The 16709-nt window shown below is 38.0% G+C and overlaps 1 protein-coding gene across 2 annotated transcripts in view; it reads right to left on the reverse strand.

Moving 5' to 3' along the window:
* The window catches only part of LOC126184991 (lysine-specific demethylase phf2-like), a 173843-nt gene that overhangs the window by 67552 nt on the left and 89582 nt on the right, over nt 1–16709 (reverse strand). For both annotated transcript variants that reach the window (XM_049927702.1, XM_049927701.1), the window contains exon 9: nt 9451–9652. In XM_049927702.1, coding sequence (XP_049783659.1) covers nt 9451–9652 — 202 coding nt within the window. The remainder of the gene's footprint in view (nt 1–9450; nt 9653–16709) is intronic.

The following is a 16709-nucleotide window of genomic DNA, read 5'->3' on the forward strand; positions in this document are numbered from 1 at the left end:
AATCTGTGTACCTGGGCTGGCTGCCACTTCCGTGCACTACTGTGTGTGCCTGCGCTCTCCACTTGGCCGTCCTCGCTCTGGCCTGAGTATTTCTGGAACCACAGCGATCGTGACAGTCTCACAATCAGTGTGATCGCTGACGTTACAAATAAACGCAGGATATCTGGATACTTATTCCATAGCTTTGAATCTGGAGATGAATTGCTTGACAGACCTAATGTATACAAACTGCTTACGCTGATAACATGTAACTCCTCATCAAAGGCTTTCTTTCATTTGCAATTACTTCTTGAGAATTGTCGTAAGGTCTCAGTATACATCTGTGTTTCATTTGGCATACTGATAATTAATTATCAGATTTTTGTACGCAACTTATGTTGTAAACGCTGTAGAATCTGTAATGAGCAAATGTTGATGTTCTTCTGCACTAGTGCAATAATTTGCCTGCAAACAACCTTCGAGGGAAGCATCTGGATGCCGAGACACACTTTTGAAGCTAATCACTTATTTTGAGACCATTAACCCAATAAATTATTGCCAAGGAAACTTCAACATCAAAATTTCAACATTTATGAATTCTTTTTATATGGGATGCAATTGTTATTGTACAGTGGAAACAAACAATGATTTATAACTTTTGTTTAAGAATTAGATAAGGAAATACTCAAGTTTCTAAACTACCTAATTAAACGTCACCTTTAATTCCTAATGACCTTTTGTGCTACAGAAACAGGTGTGCAACTGACCAACGTGTGCCAAGACGCCTTTACCAAGTGTAGGCCTAGAATTTTTTCACAAATCCAGTGTCCTGGAAAAATAGGACAGCAATCCATTACTGAATATTACTACAAAATTGTAGCCTGGGTTGTGGTAAAGGATATTTATTTAAGCGGCGACTAGTTTCAGGCAAAGCCCATTTTCAAACAACCATGTCAAAAAGGAATGTGACAAATACATTACAGCTGCTAATAAAACCACAGAACATCGATACCTATCCATCTTCTATGGTTTTATTAACAGCTATAATGTGGTTGTCACAGTCTTTATTTTATGTGATGGTTTGAAAATGAGCTTCACCCGAAACTAGTCTCTGCTTAGATAAAAATCTTTTACCGCAACCCAGGCTACAATTTTGTAGTAATAATAATGCTAGAATTTTTTGCTTAATTAATGATATTTGCACTGAGTTTAAGGTTTACATTCTACCAAGAAGTTATGGAAGAATCCATAAATTTGAACTAAGTTTTTATTTTTGCACCTTCTGTACGAACATTTGAAGCATCCAGTCTGTGTTTGTCAGCACAGGCTGGATGGTTCCACATGTTCATACATAAGGTGTTTGTCAGCAAAGTAATTTATCTGGAGAGGCTCTTCAAGCTCAGATAATTTGGTGATTTTTTGTTTTGCACAGTTATATTTCCCATCCTTATTTCTCATCCGAGCTTTGGACTGGCAATGGCGAAGTTAATTTTTTTTTAAATTTTTGTAATTATTTTAATTATTTTTTTAAATTTTTAAGTAATTTTTTTCAGAAGTAAGGGCTCCATTTCACCTTCCAGCTGTAGCAACTTGGCTAAAAGTTCTTCTTTGTGTGGTATGTTTCAAAACATCAGTCAACGCACAAAGGTACATTGCGTGTTTTGCATTCATATTTCGTTTCTCGACGCACACTCTGTTTTGAGCAGACTGCACATCTATGCTACAGTCCGCGTTTCTTGGACCGGTCACTTGGAATGACATGTGGAAAGTGCCTACCAGTAAAGCGAAGAAGATTCTAGTCATCAGAGTGTCTTCCTTTCCTATCTCTCTTCCGTTCTATTTTTCCACACGTTCTTGCACCAGAGATAAATGAAAATCTGCTAATGATATTTTGCTCCATGTCACTGATCTGTGAAAAGTGTGACCATTCAAAACACAAAGGTCCACAACATGGGAGGAGGAGGGGGGGGGGGGGGGAGATTTATGCACAGATGCAACAGACCTTAATAGCATATTGGAGTGGTCTACTGCTCCCATATTTGTATTGTAACCAATAACACATTGAGACTTCATTACTTTTTTGCCAGTTGTCCTGTTTGTCTTTCCCGTGTCATGCATTTCTGTAGTGTTGCAGGTAGTCAGCATGAACACTTCTCTCTTGTCGCACCACTTGATGGCAAGCATTGCGTCAGTTGACATAAACTCAACTTCTCCTCGTTTCAGTTTCTTTTGTAGCTTCGGAAAGTTGCACCTGTTACTACGTACAGTACCGCATGCTGCTGTTCTCTGGTTGTGAAGCCAGAGGAACAAGGCTGGACTTGTATACCAATTGTCGACATGCAGGGTATGTCGACATGCAGGGTATGTCCACATTCAAGGTATGACTTCATTAGTGTTGTCACATTATCACCAGATTTCCCCAAATTATGAACTTCAGTTTCTGTTGTTGTGCCTGCGTATACAATGAAATCCAAGACGTATCCAGTTTTACAGTCGCACAACATGAATGTTTTGATTCCAAATCTACTTCGTTTCAAAGGAATGTATTGTTTAAAAGATAGGTGACCTTTGAAAAATAATAGGCTTTCATTGACACAGAGTTTTCATTATGGATTAAATGCACTGCAGAATGCCACATGAACTGTATCAATTATTTTCCTAATTTTAAACAAACTTTCATCTCTACGACTGGCTGAGATGTCACTAAAAATGCAACATTCTCAAAAGTAACATAAAACAGTCACGGGACGTAACTTCGCCAAAACTTGGAGTACTCAGAAGTACATCTCTGGAGCAATATTCCTTTATTCTCAACTTTTTAACATGAGCCATGAAGCAATGAAGCTATACATTTCCTCAAAACCTGTATCTTTCCAGGTGGATAGTCGAGAGTGAACTAATTCCGACGTATTTGCCATTGTGAAAGTGAAAATTTGGTTCATTTCAAGTGCTATAAATTTCAACAGAGCTTCTGATAGAAATAGCAGGAAAAAGGATAGAACGCTTGAATCAGGCGCTACTTGGCAATTATGTCCTGAAGATGAGTCATCAAATGCATGAAGTGCTGGACTGAAGACATGATTTTGCCAATGAAATTTCTCATTCTCACTATGGCGTGGCCTCTTACGGATCAATTCAACTTCACTTTCAGAATCTGAAGAACTACTGTCTTGGCGAGCTTTACTAGGTGAAGTATGTGGAGGTGTATTACTACGAGATTCTTCTGATGAATCTTCGTCACTACATTCATTGAAGATGCCACACTCACTGTCACTGTCACTCCTTGTCAGTATCTCCACTACCTCTTCGTCAGTGCAACAACGACGATGTGCCATTTGTCTGGGGAATTCAAAAGTGACAGCACTCTAAAAATCCCGATGAAACGATAGATAGCTAAACGACACCACAGAAGCAGAATGCAAAAGATCACATGAACCAGTTAGCACAAATGTAGAACAGCAACTGCGAAATCCGTAGCAGAGTGTTTCCCAGATAGCAAGATAGCAGCACAGAACAATAAATAGGGTACATCCATCCCAGGGAGTGCATGGAACAAAAGAACTTGTGACGGGCCACCATGCAGCCCTGAGTGGCTATTGACGTCCGCAGACCTACAGGCAGTGAAACCGGCTGCGGTATAAGCCGTCATTACGACTCAAGTACTGGCCACGCCGCGCAGTGAATGCCGTCTGCAGGGCCCACGGGAAAGCCCACTTCAGCGGCAAACAATGTCTGCAGTCCCCGCGGCAAGATGGAGGGCTGCGGCAAACAACGTCTGCAATACTCAAAGGGTTAAGTGAGAGTTGTTATAGTTTTTAAGCTTCTCATTGAAAAATTTTTGCCAGAGGTTTCCACTGTTCAGTTATTCTTTATATAGGGTGGAGCTAAGGAAGCCATCTTGTACGAACATACTTCACTATTTTGTACGGTTTAGTGCCATATATATTTTAGCACAGTTTAACAGTAGTGTCTTCCTTAACTTTTTTGCACACAGTAGTGAAAATGCATTACAAATTCTTCAGTATGAAAATATTCGAGGATTTTCGCACCAGTTTGTGAAGATAAATGAAGTCAGTGGCAGGAATAAGTTTGTATCTTATGCATGGTTGAACTTTCTTCAAGAAAGCAACTCCTCCTCCTACATATATGTCCCTCTATTGCAGAGGCGGGTAGGAATCCTGCACGTGTGCGGTGCACTTGCACGCATGCAGTTAACAGGTGTTCTGCGTGCACGCAGGGGCAAGCTGGCCACCCGCTTACCTCCCCTCCCCACCATACCTTCTGTCCACTCCTTCCTCTGTAACGCGTTTTGTTTTTCTAGCTTGCTTTATTGAATGATGGAATAAGGTTAGCAGGAGTGTTTGAAATAAATCATGCTTTGAAAGAGTACCTACTAACTACGATAAGTTTTATTTAATTATCACAGGTGGAGTTTACAATACGTTTAATATCTGGAACAAAATTTCTGAATACAGACAAACGCAAACAGTTACGTAAATTTTCATCACTTATGTTTGCTCTTAACCAAGGCTTATTAATTGAGCAAATGGTTTTCCAGCTCTCACTATATTAAGCGCAATTTTATAGCTTGCACGTACCGCTGGGCTATTATTGTTGTCGTCCTGAAAAATTGAAAACAGTGCTCCATAAAATGTTAAATCAGTTAGATGAGAGACATGACAAGAGAAAGTCGCAGATCTCTCGTGACAATGGCAACTAGGACAGATGGATCTAATATCATCAGGTCGCTCTTCTTAAGCTCAGTCAATTTCCCCATCCGCTCAGAATCCGACAATAAATTGTACTCGTCCTTGTGAAATTTATTATAATGGCCTTCAATACTAAACTTCCGCTGACCAGCGAGAATACTGCCACATATAAAACATTTCGAATTTTCACGTTTTTGCACAAAGAAAAAATGATTCTCCCATTACTTTTTAAAAGATAGCAAATCTCCACGTCTCCGTTTCCTTGATTCACTCTGCATTTTCTGGTTCTTGAAATACAACATTTACTACGTAGTGGTCGCTTCGCATCAACGTCCGCGGCTTGGCCTTGTACTACACTGCCGCAACCTGCCAGCTGTCGCCACTGCCCCATTCGACGATTGCACGCAAGCAGCACACTTGCAGCGTTGTGCACTCACAAGCGACGTGCAATGTTTGCCCGCCCCTGCTCTATTGTATCTGCATTGTCACATACGGATAATGTGCAATTTTTCCAGGTTATTCCTTTTCTCAGCAGCTATTCACTAAAGACATTAAAGATGTCATCTGGTTAGAAAAACTGCAACAGCTTACAGCAGTGGACAAGGAAAAAAAATTTTCCCGGATTTCCCGGTTGAAAATACACTTTCTCCCAGGTGAAAATACACTTTCTCCGTGTTAAATGACAGTATACTTTTCTCGGCACTGTAAAACTTGTCAATCCTTAGGATGTTTATGGTTTTTTACACAAATGTAGAATTTGCCGGCACTTTAGAAAATGAAACCTGGGGGTGGGGGGGGTGGGGGGGGGGGGGGGGGGGGGGGACTGGTTTTGAAAAGATCTTTGATGTGCAGCAACATGTACGCTGCATTTCTTCGTTTTACGGAGGTTTAAATTCGAATTCCACCAAGCACTGCATGTTACTTTCTGAAGCAATGAAATCGAGATTGCAACGCACTTTTGTTGTAAGCCAGTAATAGCTCATGTCACGTGATCTCGGCAGCTGACGACAGCACAGGACATGTAGTGTAGTCAACCAATAGAAAGATCACTCTTAAATAGTGCGAACACACAAAAAGAAAAGTTAATGGTTTAAATCAATATACACAGTTTTGCTAGAAGAAAAACAAAGCTTTCACAAATAATATTTTTCTCTAAGATTAATAAGCTGCAAGAGAAGCTAAGCTTCCACATATAATGCTAATCATTATGCGCGTGTTACACTTAGATACATCGCACAAATGTGCCAGTAAAATTTTTAATAATGATGTAAATGTGTGATTTTCTGGGTTCTAAATTCTTCTAGATGGTCGTCCTCAAAGAGTTGATTTTTAAATGAGAGTCAAACGCTCTGTCATTTAAGAAATTCATCGTACATTCTCACACGTAGTTCATCTTGCGTAAAAGGAAATTTACTTTGCGCAGCTACGATGACGCAGGAAGCCCGCATGTTCGTATGTGTAAAACATTAAAAGATCTTGCATTATGTCATAAAAGAAACAAGACATCAAAGAATACTTCAGGAGCATCGGATTTTCGTGAACTATACTAAAATGCATAATTCGGCTTAAAGTGCACAACCATATGTCCGAATTCAGATTTAAAGTTTCTTGAGTACCAGTACCGTATTATCTCATGTTTGGTCCTTTATTATGGCATAATGCCATACGAGCTAGAAGATGGAAAACATGCACTTGAAATGCAGCGAACAGTTGAAACTAGCCAACAGTGTGAAATTAAACACTTCGTTTCAAATAAATTGACTGCCTCAGCGTAAAATATTAATAAAAGACAAATCTCTTTAGCAAACCGACAAAAATAACTTCATTGTTCTGTAAGGTGATTAATGCTTGACTGTCAGAAAGGTGGAAATAAAACCTGAAACTAACATCATATTTTAGCCTTCTGTAATTACGCGAACGTATTTTAATTCATTTGGTAGCTCCCGGCCACAGAAATCCGTTTCGTTTTTATTTAATGCGAAAGCAACAAATGAAAAGGAAACAGCAAAATCACTAAACGTAAACACATGTCATGTGGAGACTACCCACCTCCCCACTACAACTCAGACTGCTCTGTGGATCAGCCCTGGATCTACGATATTTCTGAACTGGAGCAATAGATAGTGGCGCCCAGCCACACATCTGTAGCTAGAAGCGGGAGAAGGTACTACTCATAGGCGACTCAAATTCGCATGCGCAAGAGCTCACCCGCAACTGCTCAAATGAATCAAATGTAAACAGCTGTCACGTCACGTTCATCAGAGGCAATTTGTTGTTAGGAAGCGCTGCATATTCTTCCTAAAGCCTTTGACACACTTTGGTTGGCAGACGCTTGTATGAGCACTGTGTTTTGTTGTTGTATATGGCGCATTTCCTTTGCGAATTAAGTTTTATTTTCGTTTTTTTCTCTCGTTCATGTTTTTTTTTGCTGCAGCATTATTCTGCAGAAGCTGGATACACTAATATCCTTCGTTAGAGTATTGGTTCTTATCAATCAAAATCACATTCTCCCGGACGAAAAAATTCCCGGGTTTTTCCCGGATCTCCTGGATGTCCCGGGTCGTATACACCCTGTTACAGGGAAAAGCCTTGAACCTTATGACATCATTTGGTTCAAAAACAGTTTTATTTCTATTCTATAAGCTGTCATGGGCAGAACAAAAAATGTTCGTTGCACTCAACATAACCTATCTTAGTAAACTGTGGTAACGAAATTATTCATAGACAGGTTTACTCAGTACTCAGGAAGGAAATCATTATGTACATTTGACAAGTAGTAGCATATGATCATCGAAATGTAAACAGTACGTTTCCTGGTTTTTTCAAACATTAAATTATAAAGCATGCATTTCCATAATTTTTAGTAACTTCCCATAACTCTGTAATTAAGGTAACAAATCCATAAGAATTACAGGCAGTCCATAATAACTGGCAGCCATGAAAAATCAACAAAAATATTTACAAGAAACCTACTTTCTCAAATGTTCAGTTCATAATTGTAGCTGCAACAGCTAACATTTTTGTTTTCTTATAATCTAACTTGTTAATTTCAGACTGCATTATTTTTTCGGAAACTTCTGGTTTGTTGTTCAACAATTTCACTTAGTTGTTTCTTTTTATTGTTTTTATACAAGGAACTTGCATTATGCATAGACAGAATTAAACTTCTGTCAATTTCAAAATTGTCAACACGTCTACATCACTGATCATAGCATAAATAGGTCTTTGAGCATCAAGACTTTTTTGTCTTCAATCGTCATATGATCAATAAACATGTGTCTGAAGTGGTGTAAGCAAGACACATGCTGTCTGGCATACAGGTTCATTGCCTATGCCATGAACAGTTTATCAGGAAGCTACAACTCTTAGGGCAACAGTAAAGCTTGCTACGGACTTTTTCGGTCACTATGACCGCATATTGACACAGTTGTGGAGTGGTTAGTTTCAGTCAATCTAACACTGGCCACTAACGTCATCAACATGATGTTAAACCAAAATCTTCCTTCCTTCTTGCCAACAATCGAAGTTTTCCATGACTCTGAATTACACTAAAGCCACGAAGTGACACCGAGTGGCATTTTCAAAACTGCTGAGACTGTGACTTGCGTCTAGTTGAAAGTAACAAAATGATCCTACTCAGCAAAACATTGTCAAAATAGTGGCTTCTAGAAGTGAAAGGAAGGAATATTAGTGTAGAAAATCACACTGGCAATGAAATGATTAGGAGTTTATTAATCAGTCAATGTTTTTCACAATACCACTTCACTGAGATTAGGAAAGAATGGCTAGGCTAAGTGGCTCTGTGGGTAAGTGGCAGAGTACCGATTCAAAGGTCTGGGAATTGCTCCGCAGTTGATCCAACACGATTTTCTGTCACTTATTGCTTCTTCCATCTTTGGCATTGAAGTAGGAAATGTCAAGTTACACCATGGTTCAGAGCCCAGGTCAAATTGTAGGTCTCTCTCTCTCTCCCCGACTCAACAAGTCAGTTCTAAAGTCAAAGGAAGGTACTGGTATATAATCTCCAAGAGGAGTACTGCAGTATTCAAATCGACCTCTAGCTGGGTAAACTTCTACAGATATGTTATCTAACAGTTTTCTGATTTCCCACACAATTCTGGTAGAAAAATCAATAGCAGAACCCAGGTTATAAGTGATGTGCTCAAATTCAAGTTCCGCCATTTCCAACTTTTACTAAAAACTATTTCTATGCTGTTTTATGGTCTCTGTTTTGAAACTATATGCAGACCTTTGAACAACTTTCACATGCCCACAATTACTCATAATTTTTCTGCATGAAAATCAAAGGTTAAATGCAAACTAAGACAACTGCCCTGGCCTGTAAGATTCAAACACAGAAATTTCAGTCAGCCAATAAGCTCTTGCCATGTAGATCATGGACATGACTTTCCACCATCTAATGCTCACACACTTAGTTTGAGTCACCATAATTTGCTACTTTACGTTCACAAATTTTTTATGCATACAAAAATAACAAGGTATTTTACGAAACTCCAGTTACTCCAGCAGAGGGAATAAGGAAACAGAGAGATGACATTGCCACAAAAACAGATGAGTTAAATATAGATTTCTTGGTAATAGTATAGTTACATTATTGTGTCAGCTACCCACAACATGTAAAATTCTGTTGCAAGCTAGCCTTCTTTGTGCTGCAATATTAATTGGCAGCAGTGTATTTCGCCATTTGTCTTCATTTACTAAACAATACATTTTGTATAAAAAAAACTATAAACATACTTACATCTCTTTCTTGATACCAGCGCTTTAACCGAAGTAAAAGTGCTTTAATCCCCACTGCAAGATAATCAGGAAGTTTCTTCCCTTGCTTATTTAGTTCTTTCATTTCCATAAGAATGCTACCAGCAGCATACCAGTTTATAGTCTCAAATGCAGGGTAACAAAATTTGTTTGGAGTCTGTGCTCTTCGCTCCATCTCATATATTCTGTAACATGAAAATTCCAAAAATATTTTACACTGCAGTGCACAAAAAGGGGGGGTGGGCTGAAAGAACCATTACTTGCAGTGAATCTACAAACTATTGTCTGTTTAAAATTACTTTATAGTTAATATCTGTCATCTGGTGCTGCAGTGTTGCCACATTGGCTACTACTTGGTTAAAGGCAACACCCAAACATGGCAGATCAACTCATAGGTGCTGAAATGCAAGTTCTTGTAATGAGGAGCGATGTTGGAAGCTGCTGCCATCAGATACGGCAGAATGTGAGATGCTTTGTCCACAACCGATTTTAAATGACCAACAGCTGAACTGTTGGAGGCAATATGTTTTGTAGCCCCGAATTTACACTCGTGTCCTAACTTAACTACAACCTCTTGATGTGCAAAGTATCCAAGAAACCGGTGACCAGCAACCTGCGGCACCACTATTAATCATGCTCACTTTGTTCACACTGATTAAAGCTGAGCTCTATGAACAAATGCAAAACAAGAAAAATTCAGTTTCAACCCTAAAAGTGAAATGTAACAACTCGCTGTTGCTACATGAGCTGACATGATACTGACCGATGAGCAGTCCTGGTTAGAACACATTTACAGGTTATAGGGGACACAGACAGATTCCAAATGAAAAACGAATGATAGGAAGAAAAATAAGAGCAAATAAAAAAGGCAATAAAATGATGAAAGTGATGCAAAGAAAGACTAAAAATAAGACTACACTGAAACCATTTAATAGAAAATAATAATCACAACTATTTGATAAAGATTTAAAAATACAAGTATTAGCACCCAATGGGATTTGAACTCGCGAGCTCCACGATTTGATGCCGTAACTGTACCCCTGTGCTACCGAAGACCTTTTGATGGTGTTGTATATATTTATCTTTAGAAACGGTTGCACTGATAATTCGCTGCCTTCCAAAAGTTGGGTTTCATGCCATGTCGTACGAAGTTTACCTACTGTAAGCCAATCTTTGTGATGATAATAACTGAATATGTGAAGCTCAATTGCATCTTGTGTGAAAGAATCCAGTAGTCTGTGACTAGCAGTGTGTATAAATTGTGCATTATTTCATTGCCACTGATGCTGAGTGCTCTGATTGGAGGAACACACCTCCAGCATGTGAAGTGTCAACTAGCAAGTAATTTTAAACACAGAGCTGTAATGTAAAAAATGAATGAGCAGTCACAAATATAAACCTCAATTTTTTATATGTTTTTCCATTTTCATGAAGTGCACATTGTAAACATCATCATGTAAGCAAAATGCTCACAAATTTGAATATAAATAAGATGTTTAACTAGTATCCTATGACTGAACTGGAACTGAATAATGTTAATAGAGGTGCACTTCAAGAAATTGTGATACACAAGAAGTAAGAACAGAACAAATCTGGGATGAAGCAGAGGATTCCATCTGTAAATTATCAACTTTTAACAGTAGTAAACCAGCTGACATTGTTTATTACTGGCAAATTAATGGAACTTAAGTGGAAAGAGCACATTTTCATCAAAGCTGTTGTTCTAATTGAAATATCAATTCACTATCAAATACTTTTCTATTTGTGTGCAGTTCTCATACAGAGTGTATAAAAACATGTCAGAAATTATAGGGCTTCATTCTTCACTTTAAAACCTTACAAAAAGTTCATGTGAACCTGGGTCCCAAAATCCTTCATTAGGGAGATATGAAAGGAATTCCCTATAGTAACCCCTGGTCATATAATTTACCAATAGTGTGCATTTTTACTTACTTTCTTGTTTACAGGTGGTAAAAGCATTTGTTTTGTTTTGTTTGATTGTTGTCTGGTCTGTTTCAGAATAACTTACATCACAACACCACATAACTATGTATTCACACACAACTATGTATTCAGTGTCTGAAATGATGGATATATACAATATGTACAGCCTATCAGATGGAAATGCAAATGTAGCATGTCAATTTTATACTCTATATTAACCTGGCAGGCAGTTACCTTGTGCAAGAACATTTGTATGACTCCATCAGAGTTTGCAAGAGATAGGATCATTTGAAAAGAGGGTTGCAGATGATGGGACACCATGAGATGTACAAATGCCCGAGCTGGAAGAAAAGGTGCTTTGTACTGTGAATGAAAGCCCATCAACTGGTACAAGGAGAAATGCGAAAAGGGAGGGCATTAATCACTTGATGATCTGGATCATTCTGTATGAATATCTTCTTTGTCCATATCATCTTTAATAGGTGCAAGGATTAAATGAGGCAAACTTTCAGCCAAGAATAAGTTACAGTCAGCACATGTTACAACAGTGTGCTGTGTTTCTGTGGTTCTTAGCATGTATGTTACTCACTGATGGGGCTGGTTTCTTACACAAGGGAATCTTCCACTGTCATAACAATCATGTTTGGTCTTAAGAAAGCCCTCATGAAGTCCAACAAGACAGACATCAACAGCAGTTCAGCCTCTATATGTGTGGTGGAATCCTTCATGTTCATCTCACTGGTCCCAATTTATTTCCAAAATGTCTTATTGGACAGCTGTATCTGCAGTTTCTCAGACATTAGTTGCTTAATTTACTTGATTGTGCACTTCTAGATGCCAACAAACTCAGTTTATGTACAGTAGCACTCCAGGGAGGTTACCCTGTGCAGCAGACAATCTGAAGTATCTAAAAAGCTAAGAACGATGTCACATGAAATAGGAGAGCATTGTAACTGCAAGAAGAATTTCACTGATTTGCTAACTGATGTAGAGAAGTCTACATTAATATCTAATTTCAATTTGCTGAAGGACTGGAATGAGCAAAGTTGTCACCTGACAGGACTGATTTCTGTTGACAATGTACAACACTGAAGGCCTTGCAGATATGAGATAGTAGCTACTTTGCATGATTATACATTTCATTTTAAGATCAGAATAATGAGAGACAATTCTGTGACAGAATTGTCTGTTTGTCAAAAATCCTTCATATCACTGCATGGTATTTCAAAGAAAAGATTAGAGACTATCAGGAATTCCTTAAAAAAAGAAGGCATGGCACTAGTTGATAAACGAGGGAAACACAGAGACCAAGTTCATAAACTTTCAACAGAAACAGAGAAAAACATCTGGGCTCACATCAAGTCATTCAAAGAATGGTTCAGTTATTACAGCATAAATAAACACAGAAACTGTATTTGCCTGAAGAACTCACAATCAAGATTATGTTCAAGATGTTTCAAGAGAGATATTCTACTTCTTCCGTATCATAATGAAACTTATCGTCAAATATTTAATACAAAATGTCATATCTCATTCGGTTTACCTCAAAGTGATACATACAGTACTTGTGATAAGTTTTCTGTAACTTTCAAAGCTCTAGAGGCACAACTCACACGTGAAACAGATGGAAAGTAAAGATCAGATGTTCAAAGTAATATTAAGAGAGAGAAGATTGAATATGAACAGCACCACCATAAAACTGATGCATTCCATCAGCGTAAAAGACAATCTTGACAGGAAGAAGAAAGTTTACAAATACAGAATCGATACGTATAGATTTCCAACGAAATCTTCCATGTCACACATCAGCATCAACATTGTATAATATAAGTGATAGCTTTCTCTATATCTGTTTAACACACATCAATTCCCAGACAGTAATGCAGTGTTTTATGTTCATCCTGACACTATAGGGAAGAAAGATTCAAATTAAATAGTTTCTTTTCTACATCGTAATGTTATTTCATTTCTGGATCCTAATGTTAAAAATTTGGAAATCTTCTGTGACTCGTATGGTGGTTAAAACAAAAACTACACCCTTTACAGGTTCATCCATTTTCTCATCCATCACGCAAAGCAATTTGAATCAATTTGTGTGACATTCCCAGTAAGCGGACATTCATACCTGGAAAGTGACAAAGACATGGACCTCATCAGACGTAAAACAAAAGCTGAGCTCCCAAAGGACTGGACAGACATGAATAAAGATGTGTATGTGAAACCCACTCCTTTTCAGGTTGTTGAAGTTGATGGCTCAATGACACGTGACTGCACCGATTTCTTGCATCCAAGTTACAGACCAAAATGTCCATTCCCATTGCAAATTATTAAGGAGATGAAGATGGAACATCACCATCCAAGGCTTATCACACATCATAACACTTACAATGGATCTTGGATCAAATCAGCTGTTACTGCTCCTGCTGGAGGAATGGAAGAGGAACCAGAACTTGCAGAAAGAGTGTTTTTGTTTCCTTCACCCTGTTACAAAGGTAGGGTGGTAAAGACTTTAGTCACAATAATTAAATGAAACTAGATCATACCAGCGTGTGAAATAGCAGGTCCTGCCTTATTATAACAAACCTACTGAGATACCATGTTAATAAGAGGTCGCATGTCCAATGTTTCAGGACTGCTACCTATCACCAAGGAAAAGTATCATGATCTGCAAGAACTGACGGTGTTCTGTGACACTGGGGCCCAAGAGTACTATACAAATATTCCTTTCCAGCAGTGAATTTGCAAACACGTTTTGTGTTATTTGTTTGTAATAAGTAAAAAATGAGAAATGAAGACTGTGGGTTATAAAAACTGTGATTTATGCTGACAACTGAAATTACGTCCTATTAACTATATTTTAATGTATGTGTTGTAACCATTTATTGAATAATTGTTGGTAGTTCTATACCAGATGATTTAAAGATACAAAAGTTGAGACATTATAATTTACACGAGTTCAGTGAAAATAAAAACAGAATATTGATAAACAGTATTGCTCCTAAAACCTGATTAGTCATGAACATCCTGTACAATAATGACTAGACTCAAAGAAGAATAGATCTTTGTCAAGGGAGTTGCAGGGAAGTTTTATAGTGAAGTATCATACCAATATCACATTACATTCTGACTTTTACAATCAAAGTAGTGCATAATACAAAGAAATTAAAAAATAGACATTCAGATAAAGACATAGAAGGGTCCTATTTTTAATAATATTTTTTTTTTCCACTTTTAAGGAATCCTAAAGAAAAGGTCATTGAATATACTGTATAAATTACAAAAGCATTATTCAATAACCACTGAAACTGCAACGTTTTAAAGTTTAAAATTCCTCACCTGAAAAATCTATACAATGAACTTAACCCCTTCTTTCTGTGTGGTCTTCAAATCCTTTCATACCTCCTCAATGAAGGATTAATGTACCCATAATCATATGAACTTTTTGTAACGTTTTGATGTCAAGACTAAGTCCCTACAGTTTCTAACACTTGTTTTTATACACCCTGATTATACAGATTATTTCCATCTTCCTGGTCATGAGCTACTCAAACGTTGTATTCATGATCCATTAAGCACAACATGTAAAAATTAAATAGCAGTCATCAAACAATAAGTAAACACACACAAAAATGATATAGAAGCAGCTCAGGCTCATAGAGTAATTGGGGTACAGCACCAACTACTAATTATTCACAATTTAAAACAAACTGTAAAAATAATAATTCTCTCTCTCTCTCTCTCTCTCTCTCTCTCTCCACCCCACAAATACACAAGTACTTTAACTCAGCACTACAAAAAGCATTGATCATCAAGCAGTTTTTAAAACCCTATTAAACTTCCCTGGATTTCACCTACCAGCAAAGGAGCATTTACTTGGTACTTTTCTGAACTCCTGATGGCTCTAGTAACTCATAAAACGAGCAAAAAATATAGAACCTGATACTTCGACAAAGCTGTGGCAAAATCTTGTTGTCTTCCTGATGTAATGTGTATTCCACTATGTTTCAGGACTGCAGCCACATGATGTCAACTTCCTGTTACAATATTTTAAATGACAACCAGGCAGCTATTTTCAGACGAGTTTTACAATTGGAGATTGCATATGCATGTCACTAAGTTAATACCAAAAATTGGCACAGTGGCGCATGAGCATACATCTCTGCTGCATGACCCCTCTCTTTCATATTTAGCACACTAAATCTTAATCTACAGCTGCACTCCACAAGCCTCCTTACGACATGTGGAGGAGGATACTTTGCGTACCCCTATCAGTTCTCCCTTTCCCGAATTGTGCGCAGGGTCGTTGATTAGCATCTACATGAACTGGAATCTCTCTCATTTTACATTTATGGTCATTCCATGATATATACATACAAGGAAGCAATGTATGGGTAGACTCTTCTAGAAAACTGCACATCAGACATTTTAGCAGTAAATAACAGCATGACGCATAATGCCTCTCTTTGTAATGTCTGCCACTAAAGTTGAACGAGCATCTCTGTGACACTTTCATGCTTACCAAACAAACCTGTGATGAAACACGCTACTCTTCTTTGGATCTTCTCTATTTCATCTACCAATCCTTTCTGGTATGGGTCCAAGACTGACGGCAATGTTCAGTACTGGTCGAATGAAGGTTTTGTTAGCTACATCTTTTATGGATGGACTACATTTTCTGAGGATTTTTATGGTGAATCACTGTTTGGCATCTGCCTTATGTTTTATGTGGCCATTTGACTTTAAATCACTCCAAACGCATACTCTCAGATATTTAATAGGTGCAACTGCTCACAGGGACTGTTCAGCCATGGTGTAATCATACTATGATGGGTCTTTCCTCCTACTGACGCGAAATACACTCCCTTGAGGTATGCATTAAGTTACTTTTACATCTAAAGATTTCTCTCCGTTAAGAATGGCATGCTGTGTTCTATTTGCTAGGAACTTTCAATCCACTCACAAAGCTGGTCTACTATTTCCACTTTAGTATTTTGCTCATTACGTGACAGTGTGGAAGAGTACTGCATGTCTCCCAGAAGGCAATATTCTGAGGCTCACAGGTTCAGGTGTAAGGTTGCTATTGCATGCACACTGTCTGCTGAACTGCAGGTCCATGAAGTTAAAATTCAGTGGTGAAACTGATAAAATTGTTGTGTGAAGTGTCTTTAGGCATAAAAAAATTGACTTTGTGAAGAAAATAAAGAAATGAACATGTCTCTTGCCTTTGCCTGCTGAAAGCAATCATCACAGATAATGAAATCTTCTGTCAAATGTCTTTTCCACAAACCCCTTAATAAT

Source organism: Schistocerca cancellata, chromosome 4 (assembly GCF_023864275.1).
Source record: "Schistocerca cancellata isolate TAMUIC-IGC-003103 chromosome 4, iqSchCanc2.1, whole genome shotgun sequence".
Classification (NCBI taxonomy): Eukaryota; Metazoa; Arthropoda; class Insecta; order Orthoptera; family Acrididae; genus Schistocerca; species Schistocerca cancellata.